Genomic DNA, 22,977 nt, shown 5'->3' on the forward strand with positions numbered 1-22,977 from the left:
AAGCAGCTAACTACTTATGCATACATGGCCTCCTTGAAGTTGCCCTTTCTTTTTACTGGTTGGTTTCCCAGCCCTATGTAGAAGCCTGGAGGCATACGTTGCCTTTTAAATAAAATTAAATAAATAAAAAGAAAAGCAAAAGAAGCTTTTAGTCATCGGCACTTCGCACAGCCACACCAATTAACAAAGGTGTAAAGAAGGCAGTAGCAATGTTGACAGATGCTTGGTCTTGTGCCAAGGGCCCTTGCCCGAACTTGCGGCATCTGATGTACGTATTCCCGGAATTATCAACAACTGACCTCCCCCTCAAAAATGACCAGGATGAAGAACAAGAAGCGGGAAGGAGAAATGCCCAGGGTTTGCATCAAAGGGGAAAACAACGGTAGACAGAAAAGTCTGGAAGACTGCTACCCCACTATGACGACAAATTCAGAATGCTTTATGGTAGGAACACGGAGTTTCCACGATGTCAGGTATAAGACAGTTCTGGAGTGTCAGAAATGATGTGTGTTGTGCAGAGTGCAGCGGGTCATGCGGCGAGGTCAAAAGCCGGAGTAGCATGCTGGGGAAGCGACCAGTCCCGTCACCCTTCTTCGGCATGGCTGCCTTCTTGATCTGCTGAGCCACCCGCGCGCCTGGCGATCTTCTCCACCGAGCCCTGAAAAAAGATCCATCCATCCATCATGCATACTGTTGCCGGAGGGAGCCATGACAGCCGGCTTACGCAAGGGGTGGTAGGAACCGTTTGGGAGGGTGCGGGACTGATCAAGTGGCTGAATTCTGACAGGCCCCTGAATCGTAGCTTACAATAAGAGGCCTGCAACCGAGAAGCCACATGCTGTATTGAGCTGGAGCTTTTTGCTGCACAAGGACGATATGATGTTGCTAGAAATTTACCCCAGATCGCGCGAGGCCAGGTTGAATGCAGTGTATTGTTTTTTTCTTTTTCTTTCCCTTCCTTCCTTTTCCTGTCCTTATGCAGTACCTTCACAATGTTGCATCCATGTCCCCTGTTTGCCTCTGTACGGTCTGACGGACCACCTTTGTGCTCACCCGCTACACATCGATGGAGGAGTCGTCATAAGTGATGAGAGCTGACGCCCGAGGCTGACTTATCGGCCGAGCCGCATTTCACAGCACTCATCTTCTTCTACTAACGCCTGCGAGACCTGAAATGCCATTTTCTTCTTTTCCTTTGTTTGGCCTCACAAGCCTAGGCTTCCCTTGTGAGAGGTGTCGAATTGGTGACTGGCCACCGAAGAGTCGCACCAGGCGGCCACCAGATCTGCGTGCCAGCCCTCAGCGTGTCTCGGGAAGAGAGCCGCAGTCACATGCGTCACCCAGACAGGGCTGGCAAAGTAAAGTGGTGGTGACTCAAAAAAATGCCAAATGATCCGGTCAATCCCTAGAGAGCATGACGACGTACTCCCTCTCACTAGACCCAAATTTGACGACATCCTTTGGTCGCAGTTCCAGATATCTCCGGTCAGGCACTTCCTCCCCGTTCAGCTTAGTGTGGTTGGCACTCTCTAGGTCGATTAGATATGGCTTCACCTTTCCAATCTTGTCGCCGAACTCATTTCTCTTCTCGGTATACCGAAATTGGATCACTGCATGCTGCTTGCTGATGCTGGGGTTCTCGGCCAGTAGATCAACGACTGTTGGCTCTCGCCCCACGAGCCAGCAGCTTCGCGTGCTGAGCTCGATAGTGTCCACGATATCCTTGCCCTTGAACACGAAAAGCTTCCACTGGTCGCGGGGAGGAGGTTTGCGCGACTCGGGCGGCTCATGATATTTTAGCGTGATCGTCGTCCCGTCTGCTTGCGTGACCGAGTTGGACGCTGCTGCCAAAACGCCCGTGTTTCCAAAGTTCGGCTTTTCTTTGGGTTTCTCCGGTTCCTCGCCGTTCGAGACAGCGAACGAGTCTGCTTGTGATGGAAGAGGCCCACCACGTCTCACAGCCACTTGGTTCTCTGCAGGTTCCGCATCGCCCAGGGGAGCATCTTGGTGGCGCCTGCGGCGCCTCTCTCGTTCCTCGTGCTGGTCCTCGTCTTCAGCCCAGCGAGACTCCCTTTGCTTGTGCTTCTTCCTCGAACTTCTGCCCTCGTCACCCAAGTTGTCTTCCACACGTCGGCTTCGTCGACGCTCATATGAATCATCCTCAGGAGAGCGCGAGTCTCGAGCTCTCTTATCGCGCCTACCACCTCTGTCGCGTGAGCTGTGCCTCCTCGATTCAGGACTGCGGGACCGCCGTCGACGGCGATGTCGATTGTCGTCCCTGTCTCGAGACCTGTCACGTCTCGAAGTCTTGTCAGATGAGTCCTGGTCCCGAGGGTAACGTCGGCTCAAGCGATCTCGATCGCTGGAGTCCTCGTATTTCTCCCTGACACGATTCTTGCTATAACGCGATCCATCCTCATCATAGGATGCATCGGAACCCATTGTCGTGAAAAGGTCAAGTATGATGTTAGACGAGGGTTGAAACCTTCAATTTGGTCGGTCGCTTCAATATTTCAGTAGAGCGAAACACTGCGGAAATGGGCTCGAGATAGCAATATCCAAAGTGCCTGATAGAGGCTGGATGATCTTGATGCAGAATATTGACGGTATTTGGTCGTAAAGGTGACCTTTGAATATCGGTTTATCGGAGCTGAGAAGTAAGTGAATAGCTGGAAGGAGTATCGAAGCTGAAGACATTCAGGGTTCAAGGTTGCGGTGGGTTCTGAGCGATAAGATAAGAGAGCTACATATGCACTAATACATAGTAAGCAACAAGCGCCGCTGGATGTATGGCCAAGGGGAAATGATGAGGCATCATGAAAAATTCAGGACAGCGCAAACAGATCCTTGGAATAAATATGAAGAATATAGAGAGGCATATGAAGCAAGTTTTCTCTCTCTGTATGTATATATATACCCCTTATATATGTAAAGATTTTAAAGAAGGGGTGGGAGACTGAAGGAGTTCAGGATTGACAAGTTTTGGGTTTTGTCGGCGAAAATCACTGCCAATTCATTCTTTGAGAAAGCAGACATGAGAGTCCACGCATAAGGCTATGCTACGCGATACTGAATTCTGAGATCTCGCCCATTTCGCTCTTCATCTCCGATCCGACTTTATAAGCCACCCTCCACCTGAGCTTGACGGACTCGACCTTCTTACCCTTGTCACCAGTGTGCCACACCTCGATGGACTGGGTTATCCCACGGCTCTGTTTCGGCTCTAGCGAACGCCCCGTCTGGGGTTTGAGCTGGGATTCGTAGCCCTAGTTGAATGTTAGAACCCATGACAGGCTCAAGACATATCAGGAGAACGAGGGGACCACATACCTTTGTCACGGCCAACTGAAAATGAACCTCGCTTATCGGCTGTGCAGTGTTGTTGCTGAAAGCGAACAACAGGTTGATGCTGTTTGATGTGCCAGTCGTTCGGTTGGCAAGAAGATCGATCTTCAGGTTGGAGTTGCTCACCGCCACCCTATGCTCTTTGGGCAGAGATGTCGTCTCGGCGGGGAGGGCAGACGAGAAGTTCCACTCATCATCATCGTTGGCCTGCGCTGTGGCCGGTTGAGGAGGAGGAGGCTTGTTCGCGGCAAGTGCGGCGAATGGGTCGACCGCTGGTGCTGCTGGGGAACTGAATGCCGACTGTTGATAATTCGGTGGCTGTGGGGTGTTGTTCTTCGAGGTGGATGGCCCTGAGTTGAAGGCGGAGAAAGCCGAGAATGGAGGCGGAGTAGATGATGAGGAGAGAGAGCCCTTGGCGCTGTTGTCCTGGGTCATAGAAGAGAGCAATGCTGGACCAGGAATGTTGGTATTGTTACCAAACCCAAGGGAGATGCCACCGGTTTGGCCAAAATTGCCGGCGCCTTCTGATTCCCCGATTGACAGACCGAGTAGATCATCTTCGACACCAGCCGGTTGAGCCTGACGGGCTGTACTCGTACTAGCGTTTGCATTGCCCGAGCCGTTCGCCGCTGCGTCGCCATCAAAGTCGATGAGGTTGAGCTCCTGAGCGGCGCTCTTAACTGCCGCCGAGGAAGCCACATGCTCGCCTTTGGCAATCTTAGAAGCCCCTTCCAAGTCCCCTTTCTTCATCAGCTTGTACCTCTCAACGGTCCGGTGTATGCTGTCGTTGATCTCGAATAGTCTCGCCACGGCCTCGTGATCGTCGGACTCCTCCTCACACATCTTCTGAATCTTGGGCTGGGCATTCTGCAGCGAGGAAGCGAGCTCCTCGAAGACGTCACCATCTGTCATGGTGTCGCCTGGCTTGAACTCAGCAAGCCTCTCCTCGAGCAGCTTTGCCTTGGCCTGGATCTTGGAGACCTCCTCGGCAGCCTTGGCGCGGTAGTCCACCTTTGATCTTGTGTCATAACCAGCCATAATCTTCATGAGACGGTTTGCCTCTTGTAGGTCTTCTGGTGCGCCGCGTCGGATCAGCTCCTGCAATTTAGCCGACTGGGCCTCACGCTCTTCTTCCTCCATCTCCTCGGCGGATTTGAGGTTCTGTTTGAAGGGTGTCAGCTGAGGCATTCGTGGGTTGGCAGAGGGCTAGACGCAGACTCACATCGCTAGGGTTCAGGACAGCCGCGTCATCTTTCCTGACCTCGGGAAACGTGTAGCCCTTGTAGCTCAACAGTCTATGCATATCCCGAATGAACCCTAGATCCTCTTTGTACCTGCTGGTCTCGCAGATCGTACTGCGCCATTCTTCTATAGCCTCGAGGATCTTCATCTGCACCCTGCTGTACCTGATGGGCGGCCGCTCGGGAAAGCGGCGGACGAGTTCATTGAGAAACTCCTTGGTGCTGACCTGTAGCTGAAAGGGGTATCCGCAATTCTTGACGCATATGTCGAGCAGGTTGAGGGCGAGCAGGGAGACGTTCGGGTTGCGGTGGTTGATGTAGTTGACGATGGCCACAGCGGCCTCGCGGGGCGCAGAGCCCTTCTTCGAGTTGATGAGGTCGGCGATCTCGAGATTCAGAGCGAGGTTGGGCTCGTAATTCTCCGGACTGCACGCTGCCTGAATGAAGCGCTGGAGCTGGGAGGGAGCGTGGCCACCCCATCCTCCCCACGGGTCCCTGGCGGCCGCCCTTGCGCTGGCCGCCTCCATCGTGAGGATCCTGGTAGACAGGCTGGTAAAGACCGCTTTTTTGTCTAGCGCTTCTTGAACACCGTCAAGACCTGGTATTGCGCTTCCTGGGGGGACAATCGGTTGCGGTCGCAACCAAGAACTGCCCAAGGTACTCGTCTGCTTCGGCAGGTGAATAAGCCGCCTAGCTTGAAGCCCGAGCTCGAGCTGAGGCAGCGCAAGCAAAGGGGCTCAGGCGGGTGTGATGTTGGGAATGATGCTGCAGCACTCAATAGACGTGAGTCCGACAGGAAGTATATTGTCGCTGGTGTGGTTGTGGTGGTGGCTTGGTGAGCTGTTGTTGTTGTTTGTCAGTTTGCGAAATCATGGATGACATCGTGGCCACGCCAAGCGCATCCATTCATCACTGGGCTGAGGCGCTGAATGGCGTTGGTAAGAGGGGAAATTCGCTGCCGCCTGAGGGCCTGGGGCAGCTGGAGAACTACTGGTAAGCTGTCGCTCGGCACCGCGATCCGGCTACAAGCTCTACCCCTGCCAAGTGCTTATCAGAGAAAAAGTTGCCCCTCCAAAAACGCCCAGGGTTCGCCTCGCTTCGTTTCTCAACTGAGATCATCGTCTGAATCGTCAGTGCCGCTTTCTCAATATCGAATTTAAGAAGCCCAGAATAATTTCACCCTGACGTCTTTTGCCGACAAACGCCTTCCATAATTGACCAACGAAATTTGTCATTAAGAGCGCTATTGCCACTCCTGGGAAGAAGAAAGAACCCCCCCCCCCCAAACATGGTTCGTCACAAGAAAGACCCTCGAAGCAAGAAGACCTTTGGCGTCCACCCCAAAGACGCAAGACGAGGCGGCCCCCCGCGGCAACCGAGGAACGACGGAGATGAAGACACCGAAGAGCCATCTACCGCCTCGGGCCGAACGAAGCCTGCCTTCAAGGCAGCCTGCTGGGATCTCGGCCATTGCGACCCGAAGCGCTGCTCCGGCAAGCGCCTGATGAGGGCCGGCCTCATGCGCGAGCTGCACCTGGGCCAGCGCCACAGCGGCGTCATCATCACGCCCAACGGGAAGCACACGCTCTCGCCTGCGGACCGCGAGCTCATGGACATGTACGGCGCCGCGGTAGTCGAGTGCAGCTGGGCGCGCACGGGCGAGGTGCAGTGGAACAAGGTCGGCGGGAAGTGCGAGCGCTTGCTGCCGTACCTGGTCGCGGCGAACACGGTCAACTACGGCAAGCCCTTGCGATTGAACTGCGCCGAGGCCCTCGCGGCTGCGTTTGCGATCTGTGGGCACCTAGACTGGGCGGAGCAGGTGCTCGAGCCCTTCAGCTACGGAGAGGCGTTCTTGAAGATCAATGCGAAGCTTTTGAGAAAATATGCCGAGTGCGAGGATGAGCAGGCAATCAAGAAGACAGAGAAGGAGTGGATGGAGAGGTTGGAGAAGGAGTATGCCGACAACAGAGAAGAGGGCTCAGACGATGATATGTGGAAGAGTGGAAATGTCAATCGGCGTGTAATGCCGGATTCGGATGATGAGAGCGACGCTGATGAGGAAGAAAGTGGCGAGGAAGGCGGAGCAAACAGCGATGAAGTTGGCAGTGTGGACGGCATATACCTAGGCAAGAAGCCAGACCCAACACCGAAAGAAGCTGCCCGAGCAGAGAAGGATCCATTCGACATATCGGATGACAGCGAAGAAGACGAGGATGCTGCTATGGAAGCAATCCGGAAAAAGGTGCTGGCATCAAAATCATTCGCCAACATAGACGATCCAGCAGACAAGAAAAGGCCAGAGACGATCCCGAGACCCCCACAACCGCATCAGAAGGTGATAGTCGACCAAGACGCCGAACCGGATTCTGATAACGGCGACGATGACGATGACGAGTTTGATAATATCATCGCCGCTACGCCAATGACGGATAGGATCGGACTTACCAAGCTGGAGAGGGAGAGATCACAGGCTCATATAACGTCCAGAACATTCACGTCGGGCGGCGTATCTGCCCCAAAGAGGTGGTGATTGATGTCTTGAGTCTATATCAACCTCAAATCTTGATTGCATAATTCAAAAGATCTAGCAATGCGTCTATGTCTCTTCTTCAAATCAAGCCTTGTACACGTGTGCGTTGGTTCATAACCCATGTGAAGGCGCCTCAGGGCGGCAGTAAACTGAGCTGAGATAACATTTCTAAAGTGTCCGTGCCCGCTTTGCTGATGCATCCTGGTGTCTAAGCCCGGCCTTCTATATCTTTCTACAAGTACCTCTTTTCCTGTACTTCCTCGTAAAGTTGAATGGCATCGCCAGGCTGGAAATCGTCGTAATCCTCAAACATCATACCACACTCGGTGCCCTTTCTCATCTCGCTGACGTCCTTTTGCTTTTGCTTGAGGGCTGCAAGCTTGCCTTTATCGAAAAGTTAGCACAAGGTCTGAATGGAAATTTGCATGTTGCAAGTGGGGGGAGGAAGGGGGGGGGATGGAACGTGGGAGTGAGTTGAAACCGTCCGAGACATACCTTCATGGATCTTTTCTCCGTCGCGCATTATCCGGTACAGGCCACCCCTTGTCACCATGCCGTTTTTGACCTTCACGCCGGCGACATTCTTGTATACTCTCTTTACAATATTGATGGGGAAGACCTGGAGTACTTCGGCTTCGGCCAGGACCCTCTGGCTCATGATGGGCGGTAGCAGCTCCGACAACTGCTTCTTGACAGCATCAACTACTTCATAGATGATGTTATAATCCAGAATCTTGACGCCAGCCTCATCTGCCCTACGCAGGATGGGGCCCGGCACGACCGTGTTGAAGTTGATGATGCAGCCTTGAGCCATTGCCATGTGGTCGATATCTGACTCGGTAATCTGGCCCGGTGAGGATCGCAGGATGCGTGTCCGAACTTCGTTGTTTCCAATCTCCTGAATGGCGTTGGTGACAGCCTCGACTGAGCCCATCACGTCACCCTTGACAATGATGTTGTAGATCTTGGGGCCTGTTTCTTCAGGTTCGACCGTGGCATCCTCGTCGCCTTCCTCGCGTTGTTCCTCCATCATCTTCTCCAAAGCCTTTCTCTCGACTTCTTCCCGATCTGACAGTTCTTTTTGGGCCTTCTGCGCAGCAGCTTCCGCTCGATCTGCAACTTCCTGGCGGTAGCCAACCGCTGACTGCGCTGTGCTCTCATCCGGTGCTTGCAGGACCATGTCTCCTGCCATTGGTGGCTGCTTCCAGCTACCGTAGATTTCCACAGGAGTTCCCGGTCCGGCGGCCTTGACCTCTGTGCCGGCCTCGTTCCTCATGGTCCTGATCCTGGTGTAGGTATTTCCTGCAACGATCAAGTCGCCGACACGCAGTGTTCCCCTCTTCACGAGGATGGTTGCTGCTCTGCCGTCCGACTTGACGCTGGCCTCAAGAACCCATCCCTCAGCCATTCCGTCAGGCTCAGCGCGCATGTCGAGGATCTCAGACAGTGTCAGGATGCTCTCTTCGAGATCGCCCATTCCCCGGCCAGTGACGCCGCTGACTGCCACCACCTGCACATCGCCACCAAAGTCTTCAATCTCCACCCCGTTGGAGGCCAGATCCGACTTGACATGTTCGATGCGCTTCGGGTCATCGTCAATGTCAATTTTGTTGATGGCAACAATCATGGGTACCTTGGCATTCTGAGCATGCTTGATGGCCTCAATTGTCTGCGGCTTCACACTATCATCGACGGCTACCACCAAGACGACGATATCCGTAACGTTAGCACCACGCTGCCGCATGCTCAGAAACGCGGCGTGACCAGGCGTATCCAGAAACGTAATAAGCTTGCCAGATTTGAGCTTGACAGAAAAGGCACCGATATGTTGTGTGATACCGCCGTGTTCCTGTGCTGCAACAGATGACTTTCGCAGCCAGTCCAACATTGTCGTCTTGCCGTGGTCAACGTGGCCCATGATGGTCACGATGGGTGGCCGGGGAGGCACACTCGATAAATCTTCCGGTGGTGGTCTCGGCTTGAGGTCACGGCCGTCGCCCGAGTCGACTGTGGGCTCGAAGCCATATTCGGCAGCAACAAGAGCTGCAGTCTCGCCTGTCATGATACTGTCGTGGAGAATGTTCTCAAAACCGAGCTGTTCGAGATCCTTCAAGAACTGCCGAGGTTTGACGCGCAGGGCATTTGCTAGGTCAGACACCGTGATGTACTCAGGCAACAGTATCGTTTTAGGTGCCAGTGCCTCCTTGGCAGCTTTCTTCTCTTCCCTTGCGCGTATGCGTTGTTCGCGTATAGCCATTGCCTGCTCGTAGTCGAAGTCTTCGTCATGCTCATCATCGAACTCCCGCTGTCTCCGATTGTAATTCTTCTTTGGTTTGTCTCCTCTTCCTCGACGATCGGAAACTTCGTCGAAGTCTCTGTTCCGACCACGATAGCCCGCGTCCCGGTCAAAGTCCCGGCCTCTTCCGCGTCTGTCATCAGAAGGTCTGCCTCTACCTTGATGGTCCACATCCTTGTCAGTGTCCCTGCCTCTTGTGCCTCTCTCATCCGGTAGGGGGGCGTTCTGGTCAGTTTTAGGGAGAATGGGCAAACCAAGCTCCCTAGGGGTGGGTGCACCAAATTCGGGTGTGTGTTCATTGCTTTGATCCAATCTTCGCACCCTTTGATCCTGAGATGGTGAGGATTTCACCATGGGCTCAAATTTGAGTGGAGACTGTGACATTGGTAGCCCTGGTAGCTTTGGGCCGTTTGCTCCGAATCTAGTTGTAGTCGGGATTGGTGACGGCCGATTTGAGACTCTCTCTGCTGGCTCCGAGGGGCTAACACTCCCTAAAGATGACGGGGCTCCCCAGTCGTGATAGCGGTCTCTTCTCCTCAACTGATCGGGGCTACGTTTCGGCGACCTAGGCGTGGAGCGTTCCTGAGATATGTCCGGGACCGCCGACATCCGCGAGGCAGATATTTCCTGTCGAGGCAGATTGAAGGGGCTCATAGACTCGAATGAATCGTCCCTAGACCCTCGCCTTCGGAGCTGAGGAAACTCTGTGCCTGCGGGAAGCGATTGACCAGGTTTTTTACTGAAGGCTGCATCGAGGAGAGACACTTTCGACCGTTGGGGAGCAGCGCCTGAACTTTGGGCTTGTGACCGAGATGCTGACGAAGACGGAGGCGACGGTAGAGGCTGAGAAGGCTGAGGCACGGTCTGCTGGCTGACCTTTTGAGCAGGCGTCTCCCGAGATTGTGCTGCCTGTCGAAGATCATCCAGAGAGAGCCTGGAGATGCCACTGGTTGATTTTGCTGCAGCGACAGTGCTGCCAACGGGCTTAAATGCTGCCAGACCGGAGCCAAAGGCGGGCTTTTTAGGACCTGCCCCGGGAGGATTGCCAAATGAATTCGGTCTGCTGCTGCCCCACGAAGTTTGAAGCTGACCGAAAGCTGTGCCGGTGGATGGGCGGGCAGAAGGTACTTGTCTCGCGCTCGAGGAGTCAGCTGCCGGCTGTGCTGGTGAAATGCCGCTTCCATAAGCAGATCTCGCAGGAGGCACGCCGCCACCAAGCTTGCCGCCCCATGTTGCAGTTCCAGTAGCCGGTGGTATTTTGTTGCCTGCGGTGCGTCCTTCCCACGCAGCAGATGGTGATGTACTTGCGCTCCCTGCAACCTGGCCCTGATCATTCTTCAAAGCAGCGCCCCATGCAGAATTCGACTGCCCCGGGACCGTGTTGGATCCAAATCTACCCCACATGGTATAACACCGGACGTCTGTCCGGCTGCCCTTGAAAAGGTCTTCGTCAGGTGCGAATAGCGCTCCATGTCGGGGTGATCTCGAGCCTGGTCGCCTGGATATTGCAAGGCCGGTCGAGGAAAACGATCGAGGTAGAGAGGAATGGTCATGGATATGCGGGCGACCAGTATTACGTAGTCGAGCCAGGTCCTGCTGGTGTTGGCGTCGACATGATGCGCAGACGTAGAAGCTGGCCTGCCTCTGAAGTCGCAATACGTTAGTTGATTCTGAATGGAGCAAGAAAAAGAAAAGAGAGGAAAGGCAGGTGACAGGAAGAGAATGCATACCTTAGCCTGGTTCCTCAACATCCCTAGGAAGAACACAACGTGTGGACAGCCTCTTTTATGGTGCTGCCCTTTTCTCAGACACCCAGAAACTCCAAAGTGTGTCGCGTCACACGTCGAGAACTGCAATGGCAACTTTTAAGGTGGATTTTCGCAGATGCATGGGAGTTGCATCCACTAAAGTAGAGTGTACTAGCATGGCTATACTTGGAAGAGACTTGCAGAGACTTGCAATCACCCCACTCCACGGCAGGTAGACCATGTACCCTGCTGGTACAGGCACGGGGAAGTTATGGCCAACCGACCCGGGCTGCCGGGCAGGCATGGGAACGAGCCGTTAGTTCAGGGTCAGGGGTAAAATTATAGAGCTCCTACTCCATGAAGCCACGCCAACAAGCCTTCTCTCACTCATCCAGACAGCGCCCATTTTTTCTTCTTCTTCTTCTTTTTCCTGTTCACAGTTCAGCAACCATTTCAGTCATTCGACATTGTAACAGATATCTATCTCTGTCTCTCATCTGTTGCTGGGTTCCACCGATTCTCGAACTTGGCCCTCGAAAAATTAAAAACCTCCCAAGGACTCAACTCAACATTCCTCAGAAGAAATGGCGCCATCCAAGAGAACCCAGGCAAAGAAACCAAAATCATCACCGTCACCCTCCTCGACAACCTTACAGGAGCCTCCCCAACCGTTCAAGCGAGCTCCGGAGGTGATGGCTCCCTTGCTCTCCACCCTCTCGCCAAAACATGTCTACATAACACACATCGACAGCAAACCGGTCGAATTCAAACGCAAGATCTTCCTGGTACCCATCGTCATCAACCTCGCCATCACTGCCCTCTTTGCTTACCGCATGTATCACATTGGCCCCTGGTACTTCAAACTTATAGCCTCAGCATTCGGACATTCCAATGAGACCACCGTGCCTGTGGCCGAGTCCAGCTGGTCAGTCATCGCCAGGATAATTGCGCGGAGGGCTTTTACATTTTCGCTAGATTGCTTGCTGTTCATCTTCGTATGGCCTTGGCCTGTGGAGTTCTGCTTCGACGGGTCGCACGGCAGTCCCCTTATGTGGCGGTGGGGTGTGGGCTTCCGTGGCAAGGAAATATACATCCGCCGCAGCAAACCGAATTGGGACACCGACATCAAGAAGGCTGTGAAAGGGGATAATGCCCAGGCCAGGAATCTCTTGATGAACCATGTCGGCGTGGCTACAGCGCCGATGTTGATCAATGAGAAGACTGGCTACTTGACGATGAACAACGAATGGGACCTGGACTGGGCGGCGATGGTGAAGGCGACGAAATTGGTGGATGACAAGAGTATCGCGCTGGAGGCATTCAAATTGATGGTCGTGTTGCACCACGAAGACTACGGCTGGGTTTCCCTTGACCTGAAGATGGAGGAAAATGCACAGGATGTTGCACGCCGGACCCAGGTGTTTGCGTTTAGGGACGCGCTCGCAGCGGTGGGCAAGGAGGACCTGTTCTACCGATGGATCGAAATTGTTCAGTTCGAGTCTACGCAACCGGGCGGGTTCGGTGCAGACAAACAGGTCGAAGTCGCCAAGCAGATTCGGGAATTGTTCGCAGAGCAGGGTATCGACTTTGATGAGTTCTGGAAGGAGAGCGTGGGCTCGGACGGTCTCGCCAACATGTAGGGTGAGAGAAGAGGGCAAGAAGTGGACTGCCCCTTGAAGAAGAAGAAAAGTGTGCCGTACTGAATCGTGTTGTCGCAAAGAGCTGCGTCTACACGCAATTCGAGTGTGGGAAAGAGAGAGAATAATAAAGAAAATACAAAATGACTAGAAGACCCAGTATTGCTGATCTATGGCCAAAGCAAGGGAACCGGGATCGAAGATGGCCGTTTGGACCTTCTGCTCACCATAAACCTTGCCCGCCCCGATGCCAACGGAAGTAGTTCCGCCCCCTACTTCTTCTTTCCGGCCTTCTTGGTGGGCTTGCCCATAGCAGCCTCGCGCAGCTTGGCCTCTTTCTTCTCAATCTCTGCACGCTTCTTGGCTTCTTGCTCCTTGCGCTCCTCCTCCTCGGCCTGGATATAGATGTTAGCGTCAACCTGCCCGTCACAGCTTGTTCGGATTGTAGAAGGGAACACACTTCTCTCTGCAGACGAGCCCTCTCGCGCTCCTCACGGATCTTCTGGAGGCGAGCTATATCCGCCTTGGCCTCGTCGGTCTTGCCAGCCAGGTGCTGCTTCATATACCGCTCCTTGGCAGCCGCCGCCTCGGCTGACTCCCTCTCCCGGCGGCTCTGAGGCTGCTTGACGCTCAACTTGGACACGCCCTCGGCAGCCTCGTCGACCTCCTCCTCCTCGACCTTCGGAGCGGCAACGGCCTGCTTCCGCGCAGCCTTGGAGTGGTTGGGATTGGCGGGCATGTCGTCGTCTTCCTCATCCTCGGAGTCGCTGGGAGGGAGATCGCCGACTTGGATAGAAGCGGCCTTGGCCTTGGCGATCGCGGCCTCCTTGCGCGCCTTCTTCTCCTTCCTGCGGTCCTCGCGGCTTATCTCCTGAACAGCGGCGGCGCGGGAGGGGCCTGGCTCGTCGTCGGAGTCTTCCTCGTCTGAGTCCTCCTCATCGTCCGAGTCGGAGTCGGAACCATGGTCTTTCTTGTGTGCGTCTTCGCTCCACATGGAAATCTCGTTACCGTCGGCATCAAGAGGTCGGAGGTCACGGGAGAAGTGCTTGCCACCTACCAAAGAGAAGACGCGGTCAGTCAGAGTAAGATTGCCCTTTGAGAGGGGCCTGGGAAATATATCACAGACAAGACTTACCTCCACGCTTGGCCTTGTTGAATTTGCCAGCTCGGGCACGATCTACTGCTCTGCTGCCGCCTGCCATTGTAGGGATGTTACTGTGGGCGACGTAGGACCTTGGTGTTCTGAAAGAGACTGAGGAGCTCTTGTCGATGTAGGTATCCAATAGCAACGATGTATAGCCGTTGTTGGATTTTGTTTTTCGTGTTTCGATGATATTGTCAGAGTTGAGGTTGACCAAGCTGTCCTGTCGGGACTGACCAAAAGATCAAAACACAAGTGTTGATTCTTGGTTTCGAAGTCAGTAAAAGGAAGAATACAAGAGTCACCGGGCGCATAAGAACAGTCCTGCAAGTGATTCACTGCCCCTCATTCCCCCCACCTGCAACAAGGTTTAGGGCCCTGAAAATCGCTAGCAATTGTTTTCTGCCTTGGTGTGATTGGTAGCCTATGCTGACATAAGATGGCATGGCTTTTATGTCCCCTGCCACTAGAGGTGGGGCATCTGTTGAACACAAAGCACCAGGCTTAATCTTATATCAAGGCCCAAGGTTGGATTTTTGATGTCTTTTGAGGAAGATCAGGACAATCTGTTGTGGCGTCGCATACATGCTCTATCATTTGTACTATTCAAATAAGCTTCTGAAATCTCTGATGAATTTGGTCGTGTATTTTTCACTACACCCAGTCCTACGGCTAAGTTGTCAAATCTGCTGATTGAGAGTGTCTTTTATCATCCTGAGGATGGCCACAAAAGCAGATGAGGGATACTATTGCTCACCCAACCTAACTTTGAATAAGTTTCAATATGGACAAGTGAGGGAGGTGGAAGAATGCATCATTAAAAGAAAAGACACGGCAGAATTGTAATAATTCCAGCACACTTGCTCTACTACAACACGTTCATTTGTTCTACTAAATAACAGTGCAGCACGTCACATCCCAAACGGACCGCGCCGCGCCGATTGATTACGTAAGGTTCATGGTTCCACAAGAGTTTGCAACAAAATTTCGCGGTGGCTTGCGTTCCCATTTCCCTTTTCCTTCTTCACAACACATATTTCGGCACCCTCGTATTCACTCTGGCACTTGGCCTTTTTTCAGTGGCGTGTCTTGGAGGGGAAACCGAGGGTTAGATCAACCTCGTTACCTTACCTTCTGTGCTCGTATTCAGCTTGACAACAAGCTCACGTTGGGTCCAGATAAATTTTCAACGAGACATCTAGATATTCCCCGTAATCGGCTGCCTGCATCTATCAATCAAAGAAAGCTGTTCCCACTCACTGAACCTCCAGGTGGGCTTTCCACCACCTGTCTCATCCTGTCCATGATCAAACTCCCCTGACGCACGTGCGGCTGAGTTGGTAGACCTTGGCGCAATTGTCTTCTGTCCTAATAGTTGCGTTTTGCCCGCACCTTGCATTCGTGTGCTTTATTATCGGTGTTTCTGTCGTTCTTCTAGCCTGCCCATGGTAACTCGGTAACTTAAGCAACTCTAACCGAATCGAATTTCTGCAGACCACCTCAGATCATCGCTCGTCCATGGACAGTCTCGTCTTTAGCGAGCACGTAGTGCATGCCGTGTCCAACCTCAAAGATCTTGACTGGGATCTTGGGGACCCTGAGCCTCGTGACTGGCTGGGATTTCAACTCGCGAGAGATCACGGCTTCACCAGACCTAAAAACCACAGACCAGAATGGCCGGCAAAGGGACCAAGATCTCTGTTCATGCTGGCCCTCGAGACTGCGGCAAAGAACATTCAGAATATCGACGACTATTGGCTCGAGTCCATCGCCAAGCCTGAATGGATTAAGATGATGTGGCGGTACTTGAGGCCTGAGGATGGGTAAGATGTCCGCATCACGCACGCCTTGATCGTGTTCCCACCGCCTCGTACTTGGCCCCTTGTCTATAATGAGGAGAATTTATGGCCTAATTCTAGAGATTTGTCCAGAGAGCTCTCGCTTGCAGCCTGGAAGAAGTTCAACAAATTCCTTCCTGATGACCCAGAGTGGGGTACTCAGTTGGCATTCAACTACAAGCAGATCCGCGTTCCAACCGCCGCGGACTTTGCGATTTATACCAAGCCCCTAACATCAACTGCCTCTTTCGACTTCGTTGCTCACCTGAGGATCTCGGGCCTCTGTCCGATCAAACCGCAGAACCTGATTCTGCTTGCTGGACTCAAGAATCTTGGTGTGTTGGAGGTGATTGAGCAATTCGATGCGGCTGCTTCGTTTCCTGGAGCAGTCAGCGATCGCGTGGTCCGTATCTAGCACCTTTCCCATGGCACTTTCCAGAGATCGTATGTTCAAGGGCTGACACCGAGGACTTCCTATATACACAGGTCAAGTCTTGGAGTTGTCAAGAAGACCCGTTTCCTCGGCTCCGGATCTTGAAAGTCTGTTCCTTCCACGACCTCACCCTCGAGTGTCTGCGCTACTTGGACAAATTTCCCAAACTAGCTCTCTTCGAGGTTCTCGGCAGGGCCAAGAACTGGCGAGGAGCAGAACTCCAAGCCAGAAAGCACGGATGGGCCTACCACAGAACCATCAATCGCCGACACCCCAGCCGAAGTCTCTCGTCCCTCCCCGAGGATTTCTCATGCAGACAAGCGCCTTATGATCTCCTCTCCGAAACCTTTGCCCACCACCTTGGTCACACATACCTTGAGCCCCACCGGGCCATGTCTGCATATAGGACTCTTGGGTGCCTGCCCGACGATACAACGACGGACGGGTCCGCTGGCTACGATGTGCCTCCTCGAACCCAGCCAAAACAAACACGCGAGCAGCAGCCCACACGACGTCAGCCACCTTTCGCCTCCTTGCATCTGGGCGATGACCCACGCCCTGGCGACGCCCCCGCGTTCTGGAGGCAATATCGTCTGCGAGCCATGTTTTTCTGGCGGCAATCATTAGTCCCTGGTCCTGAGGCGCCTGCGGGTTCCAGCAAATCTGAATTTGGGAGCGCAAGGGCGGCTGCTGGGGACGAAGAGCGGTGTTCCACGGTGGCCTCAAATTCGGCAGGGAAAAGGTCTGCCTCCCGGCCCACGAAGCGGCATCGAACGAACGGCATCGGGAATATGCTTCACGATTTCCAGTCTTAATGATTGATGATGATGGAGGAACTGGAAGAACCCTCAACTACGATGATATCTCTTTGTTGTGGAATTTAAAGCTTGCTTGCTGGCCAGACGAGTTTGTTGATGGGTCGGCATGGCTTTTGCGCGCTTGCACTGCTAATTCTTGAAAGAATAGCACCAAATTATACTTCAAGACCGTGACAACCCAATACTTCATGCAAATTCTCGTTATGAACTGTACATTTTGAATTTTCGGTTTCTCCTCGCTTCTTCTTAAATATCATGTGACATCAGTGGTCATCAAGTCTCTCTTACAACAATAATACACACTATCAATATCATCATCATGACTTGTATGAATTACTCTGGCCTTCTACCCCCTTTTTGAGGCAATTCACACATTGTCCCCCGGCTTTACTGCTATGACCGGTCCATCTCATCCAACCGTTCTCTCAAAAAAAGATCAAATCACAACATCGGCTTCAGGTCCTCGGCCACTGTGAACGGTGCCTCTGTCTTGGCCTTGATCTCCTCTACCGTCACGCCATCAGCAATCTCAATGAGCGTCAGCCCATGTGAGAAGTCGACATCAAAAACACCCTGTAACATTATGTCGAGTCAGCTTTGTTTCACTTTCGAACTGCATCAAGGGTATAGTTGAGAGAGAGAGAGGAAAAAAAAAAAGGGGGGGGGGGGATGTTCAGAACGCACCAGCTCCGTGATAATCCTCGACACGCACGCACGTCCCGTCAGAGGGAACGCACACTGCTTGACGATCTTGGCATTTCCCTTCTTATCCGTGTGCTCCATAGTGACGACGACCTTGGTAGCGCTCGGGTTGCTGACCAGATCCATGGCGCCGCCGAAGCCCTTGACCTTGCCGGGCAGCATCCAGTTGGCCAGGTCGCCGGTGCCACTGACCTGCATGGCGCCGAGGATGGTCAGGTTGATGCGGCCGCTACGGATCATGCCAAAGCTCTCCTCGCTGCCGAAGACGGCGGCACCCGGCTTAAGGGTGACAGTCTCCTTGCCGGCGTTGATCAGGTCGGCGTCCTCGTGGCCGCGGCGCGGGTAGGGTCCCAGGCCCAGGATGCCGTTCTCGCTCTGCAGCTGCACCTCGACCTCGGGCCCCACGAAGCCCGGCGCCAGCATCGGCATGCCGATGCCCAGATTGGCGTACATGCCGTTCTTGAACTCCTTGGCCGCGCGCCGCACGATGCGCTCCCTCTTGGCGGCCGTGTCGCCTGTGCCCAGGGCCTTGGCCGCGTCGTCGGCCTCTCCCTCGTCCTTGGTGAAGGTGTACTTCTCAATGTTCTTGGACGTGGTGCTCTGGATGACGCGCTTGACGTAGATGCCAGGAAGGTGGACCGCCTCGGGGGGGATCTCACCCGGCTCGACAATGTGCTCTGCCTCGACGATGGTCATCTTGGCGTTGCGGCCCATGGCGCCGTTGAAGTTGTTGGCGGCGAGGCGGAACTGGCAGTTGCCGAGCTTGTCGGCCTTGTAAGCCTTCACGAAGGCGTAGTCGCCGGCGATGGCGTGCTCGAGGAGGTAGCTCTTGCCGTTGAAGACCTTGACGTCCTTGGGGTAGGAGAACTCGGCCGGGGTGCCGTCGGGGTTGTTCTTGAGAGGCAGGTCGCCCGTCTGCACCACCGTGCCGAACGCTGCCGGCGTGTAAAAGGCCGGCACGCCTTTTCCGCCCGCCGCGCACCGCTCCGCCAGCGTGCCCTGCGGTGTGAGCTCCAGCTCGACCTCGCCCGTCAGGTACATCCTCTCAAACGTCTTGTTCTCGCCAATGTACGAGGCGATCATCTTGCTGACCTGCTTCGTCTTGAGCAGCTGGCCCAGACCCGACGAGTCCGTGCCCGCATTGTTGGACACCGCCGTCAGGCCCTTGATGTCGGGCTTCTCGAGAACCTCGTTGATGAGCGTGTCGGGGACGCCGCACAGGCCAAAACCGCCGCACAGAAGAGTGCTGTTGGGCTTCATGTCCTTAAGGGCTTCGGAGGCGGAGGGGTAGACCTTGTTGATCTCGGCGCGCCGGGTCGTTGCCGAGAAGGCACGGGCAAAGAGGAGGGCATGCTAGAGACGAAAGGGGGAGAAGTATGAGCTGACAATCCTGCTTGTAGTCTTGCACACAAGGCCTGTAGTATCCTCCTGTGTCATCGTAACTAAACTCACATTTGAGCCATATCTTGAGTATGCGCGGAGGGTCCGCATGCAGACACCTGCGGACGGCATGATTGTGTGTGTATGTGAGGATCTGGTCGCAGCAGAGAAGAGACCCCTCCCTACAAGGTTTATAATGCTGGCTCGACAACAAAACCCACACAGGCGAGCCTCTAACTGTCGGTTGGAAGAGCAGATTATGTCCTGGACGCCGACGAAGAGTGGAAGCAGGATAAGGCACAGTAGAGCGCACTCGACCGGACCGACGCGGAGCAGACGAGAGCCGAAGCCGGGACCGGGGACAGGAAGGAGCAGAGCAGCAGTCGGATGGATGGATGCCAATCAGCCAGGACAGAGGATGATTGAGGGAGTGAAACAAGAGTCAATTGTTGTTATGGAGATGATGATTAAATTGTTGGTTTGAGGAAGAAGGAATAAACGCACGCACGAAAGAGGAAAAAAGAAGAAAGAGGTCGTTGGCAGCAGCTCCTTGAACCCGACAACGTCCGTATAGTTCTTCCCATTTTCCCCCGCCAAAAGACCTCTCGGCTTTGCTTCCGCGACGATGCCGTCAAGGTTTCGAGCGCGGGTAGCCACCTCGGCATTGGATTGCTGGATAAGTAAATAACCCGTCCCATTCCGCAGAAGACCAGGGGTTACTTGCAGGGGGTGTAGTGGCTCCTGCTCGGGCCGCTGCCTGTCGTCGGATGAATGTTCTTGCAGCAAGTCAAGGACCGAGGAGGAAGGGCCCGTATCCGATGCGCCGCTCTCGGCCGCCTGAGAATAAGTACCAAGTACCAAATAGTCCGAGTACTCTACCATAGTACAAAGGGATTAGGACCCCTTGACTTCCTCCTCTTCGTCTTCACCTGGTGATGGTAGAGGTACTATGAAAACTACACTTATCATAGTTGGTAATGCAACAATGGTCGTCATTCAAGGTGGCAGTCAGTAGTGATGATATGCATTTCTCATTTACCACTAGCAAGATCAAACAAGAAAATCCAGACGCAGTCTAATATTCTCATTGCCAATTGTCGTCCCACCCCGCTTGTTCCTTTGTGCACCTCACGGACCACCGCTCGTTCTTTTGGCCAAGCAACAAAGCCCATAGTAACGTATAGTAGTAGTAAGACGGCGATTCTCAAGGACGCTTGTCTACCACACGAAATGTGGGTGAGATGGACAGTAATAAAATCTGGCCCCGAAAACAAACCTTTCCTGCTGCTCTCTGGCTCCGGTGGGGTGAACTAGACAAGAGACAGAAACAAGCCTCCCCATGACTCCTGTTGCAATGGTGCAAGAAACCAATGTCTCTTCTCTTCTCTTCTAATGATGCGGCGGTGCGATGCCTCGGGAAAGTTCCTGGAATAAAAAGAAAATCAAGCCCCACCTCAACTCTGCAACGCCTTCATCGTGACCTAAGATTATTCACATCTCGAGCCGCCATCCCTAGGTTGTTTCGGAGGATCCAACTCAAGTTCTGGAAGCGCGGACTTCTTCTAACGTCTTTCAGTATCGATCATGGTGAATCCGTCAGTATATGAATTTGGAAACCAGTAGGCTATAGCTTCCTGAAAAAGGGGTCGAGGGTGAGCCAAGAGGTATTGTAGCATCGCTCGTCAATCAAGTGCATGATATGTCCACCAGCTCTACATGCATCAACCTATCGACGACCGCTAGCAGCCGTTGGCGAGGGGGCGTGCAGGTCCACATTAAACTTCCACTTGCCTATAGAGATCATTAGCAGCCATCCATGTATATTGAAAACACAAGCATTTGAGAATGCTTACCGTTGGCGAGATTTTCAGCCGTGTCGTCGAGGAGGATCACGCGCCGTTTGTTACAGTAGGCCGTCTTGTCCATAATCTCGACCTTCAGTTTGGAGTCTGAGAGCTCTGAGATCGGCTTCTCGAACATCTCAGACAGGGCCTCAACCGCCATCTCCAGGTCTTTCTGGTTGTCCTCGAAAATCTCGGTGAGGTTGTTCCGTGCCAGGTAGAACGCGAAGGCATATGTCCACTTGAGGGTCTGCCGGCAGGTCTGCAGGGCCTGGGATGCGGCGTTGAGGTACTGAACCTCAATCCAAGACATGCCCGACGCCGTCTGGAGCTGAATCATCTTCTTCTCCGTCTTCTGGTAGATGTCCTTGTCGAGACGCGCCGACTGCTCGTGGTTGGCGTAGCGGTTGTAGTAGTGTAGGTACCTCTCCAGCGAGACCCTAGATTTAGCCTGGGCGTCCCTCGCCTCGGTGCCGCTCTTCTCTTCGAATCGGTTGCAGTTGTACCAGCTGGTGCCATGCTCCGACCATAGGCCCATGCACATCCAGCAAAACTCGTACTTGCACTTGCGGCACGTCATGTGGTTGCAACCCCCGTTCTTCTCGATCGTCGAGTTGCACTTGGGGCACTCCTTGGTATTCGCTGAGATCCAGTTGGCAGTCTCACTGTCGTCGGCACACTTCTTGAGCCATCGCCTGACCAGCTCACAGGGGGCGGGCTGGTGATCGGTAAGAATGCAACCGAAGCAGAAGCGGTGTGAACAAGAGCAGGCCACTGTAGGCACGATCTTGTCCAGGTCCTTCTTCTTGACGCTGCAGCCTATGGCATTCTCGCAGTCCGGCGCGGGGCACCACTTCAAGGTGTCGTTGTCCTGTACGTAGGTCCGGTTGAGAAGCCGCCGGTATCTGTCGACCAGGTCTTCGGTGACGAGCAGGTCGAGTGACCTCGCATCGATGATACGGTGACAATCCTCCGAGGGGCACTGGATCCGTGCAGCCTCACCCTCCTCCTTGATCTTCTGTGTAAGATATTGCCTGTAGCAGTCGACGCAGTACCGGTGTCCGCACTTGATGGCGAATGTTTGGAGGCCGTCCCCGTCCTCGCAGCAGATGTCACACGTGAAGCCCGGGATGACCTCCAGGTGCGGGCCGCCAGACGCTTCAGAACCGAGGCCGGCAGCCTCAAGGACCCTGGGTCCTCTGTCCATGTACTCGTCGATCAGCCTCTCCTTGTTCCAGCGGAAATGACGAAGAAGTATGGCAGCATCCTCCTTGGATAATTCGAGGATCATGTTGACCTCGTCGACTAGTTCGTCTTGCTGATTCTGTAGCTCTTCTGGTAGGTAGACCTTGTACGTGATCTCATACGAGACCTTCTTCTTCGGGCTGAAGTCGATCTGTCCGGGCAGGTCTGGCTCGGGTTCATCGTCGAAGTCGAAACCTGTTTCGTGGGAGTGTTAGTCATCGGGCTGGGCAGGCGTTTGGGGGGAAAGAAGAGATCAGGAGAAGATGGATGCATGAATGGGGTGGGGGATGGAGGTTGGACATCACATACCATCGTCGACCGAGTTGTCACTGTCATCATCCTGAAGGACGTCTTCGTCGCTTGACAGATTGGAGAGCATATCGTCGTCGGAATCCATGTTGGTGGAGGTGGTGGTCATAGGGGTGGGAGGCGAGGCCTGGACTTGTTGGCCAGCTGAGGCAGGGACCCTCTTGTTGGGAAGGGCGTCCTTGGTCGCGGAGGAAAGCTTCGCCTCAGCCGCCTTTCTCTTGCGAGTCTTGGGAGGAATGATGACGGGGGACTCGGATGCAGCGACCGAGTCCAGGTGACGGAGGTAATCTGTGTGAGGCACAGAGGACGGTCTGACTAAACGGAAGTGAGTGTGGTGGGTCTCACTCTTGGTTGTAGCGGTGGCACCCAGAGAGTTATCGAAGGGAGAGGGAGAATGGCTAGTAGGCGAGACGTTGTCCAAGAAATAGTGTTGTCCCCAGATGGCAGATGCAGGATGATTGTTGTGGTTGGAT

The 22,977-nt window shown here is 53.9% G+C and overlaps 9 protein-coding genes across 9 annotated transcripts; 3 read left to right on the forward strand and 6 right to left on the reverse strand.

The window, feature by feature from the left end:
- Positions 1–954: 954 nt before the first annotated feature.
- Positions 955–2,442, reverse strand: M406DRAFT_347262 (SMAD/FHA domain-containing protein; the record flags this gene model as incomplete). Its single annotated transcript, XM_040922272.1, has 2 exons — positions 955–2,322; positions 2,389–2,442. 2 exons carry the CDS (start codon positions 2,440–2,442, stop codon positions 1,399–1,401), a joined length of 978 nt encoding a protein of 325 aa, XP_040774743.1. The 3' UTR covers positions 955–1,398.
- Positions 2,443–3,059: 617 nt separating this feature from the next.
- Positions 3,060–5,113, reverse strand: M406DRAFT_341205 (VHS-domain-containing protein; the record flags this gene model as incomplete). The annotated part of the gene is made up of 3 exons (XM_040921634.1): positions 3,060–3,266; positions 3,331–4,506; positions 4,568–5,113. 3 exons carry the CDS (start codon positions 5,111–5,113, stop codon positions 3,060–3,062), a joined length of 1,929 nt encoding a protein of 642 aa, XP_040774744.1.
- Positions 5,114–5,874: 761 nt separating this feature from the next.
- M406DRAFT_262643 (DUF367-domain-containing protein) lies at positions 5,875–7,116 on the forward strand (the record flags this gene model as incomplete). Its single annotated transcript, XM_040917521.1, has 1 exon — positions 5,875–7,116. One exon carries the CDS (start codon positions 5,875–5,877, stop codon positions 7,114–7,116), a length of 1,242 nt encoding a protein of 413 aa, XP_040774745.1.
- M406DRAFT_85213 (uncharacterized protein) lies at positions 7,109–9,763 on the reverse strand. Its single transcript, XM_040926058.1, has 2 exons — positions 7,612–9,763; positions 7,109–7,500 (listed from the first exon to the last, which is right to left on the reverse strand). Exons 1-2 carry the CDS (start codon positions 9,371–9,373, stop codon positions 7,349–7,351), a joined length of 1,914 nt encoding a protein of 637 aa, XP_040774746.1. The 5' UTR covers positions 9,374–9,763; the 3' UTR covers positions 7,109–7,348.
- Positions 9,764–11,744: 1,981 nt separating this feature from the next.
- Positions 11,745–12,800, forward strand: M406DRAFT_51085 (uncharacterized protein; the record flags this gene model as incomplete). The annotated part of the gene is made up of 1 exon (XM_040924430.1): positions 11,745–12,800. One exon carries the CDS (start codon positions 11,745–11,747, stop codon positions 12,798–12,800), a length of 1,056 nt encoding a protein of 351 aa, XP_040774747.1.
- Positions 12,801–13,139: 339 nt separating this feature from the next.
- On the reverse strand, positions 13,140–13,999 carry M406DRAFT_332239 (uncharacterized protein; the record flags this gene model as incomplete). Its single annotated transcript, XM_040920724.1, has 3 exons — positions 13,140–13,192; positions 13,293–13,850; positions 13,933–13,999. The coding sequence occupies 3 exons, from the start codon at positions 13,997–13,999 to the stop codon at positions 13,140–13,142; spliced, it is 678 nt and encodes a 225-aa protein (XP_040774748.1).
- A 1,457-nt stretch (positions 14,000–15,456) lies between these two features.
- M406DRAFT_75026 (uncharacterized protein) lies at positions 15,457–16,191 on the forward strand (the record flags this gene model as incomplete). Its single annotated transcript, XM_040925787.1, has 2 exons — positions 15,457–15,761; positions 15,858–16,191. The coding sequence occupies 2 exons, from the start codon at positions 15,457–15,459 to the stop codon at positions 16,189–16,191; spliced, it is 639 nt and encodes a 212-aa protein (XP_040774749.1).
- Positions 16,192–17,468: 1,277 nt separating this feature from the next.
- M406DRAFT_262984 (3-oxoacid CoA-transferase) lies at positions 17,469–19,241 on the reverse strand (the record flags this gene model as incomplete). Its single annotated transcript, XM_040917553.1, has 3 exons — positions 17,469–17,600; positions 17,712–19,082; positions 19,182–19,241. 3 exons carry the CDS (start codon positions 19,239–19,241, stop codon positions 17,469–17,471), a joined length of 1,563 nt encoding a protein of 520 aa, XP_040774750.1.
- Positions 19,242–20,835: 1,594 nt separating this feature from the next.
- M406DRAFT_262679 (uncharacterized protein) lies at positions 20,836–22,592 on the reverse strand (the record flags this gene model as incomplete). Its single annotated transcript, XM_040917528.1, has 3 exons — positions 20,836–20,900; positions 20,963–22,390; positions 22,505–22,592. The coding sequence occupies 3 exons, from the start codon at positions 22,590–22,592 to the stop codon at positions 20,836–20,838; spliced, it is 1,581 nt and encodes a 526-aa protein (XP_040774751.1).
- Positions 22,593–22,977: the final 385 nt, after the last annotated feature.

Source organism: Cryphonectria parasitica (genome assembly GCF_011745365.1).
Source record: "Cryphonectria parasitica EP155 unplaced genomic scaffold M406scaffold_6, whole genome shotgun sequence".
Lineage (NCBI taxonomy): Eukaryota > Fungi > Ascomycota > Sordariomycetes > Diaporthales > Cryphonectriaceae > Cryphonectria > Cryphonectria parasitica.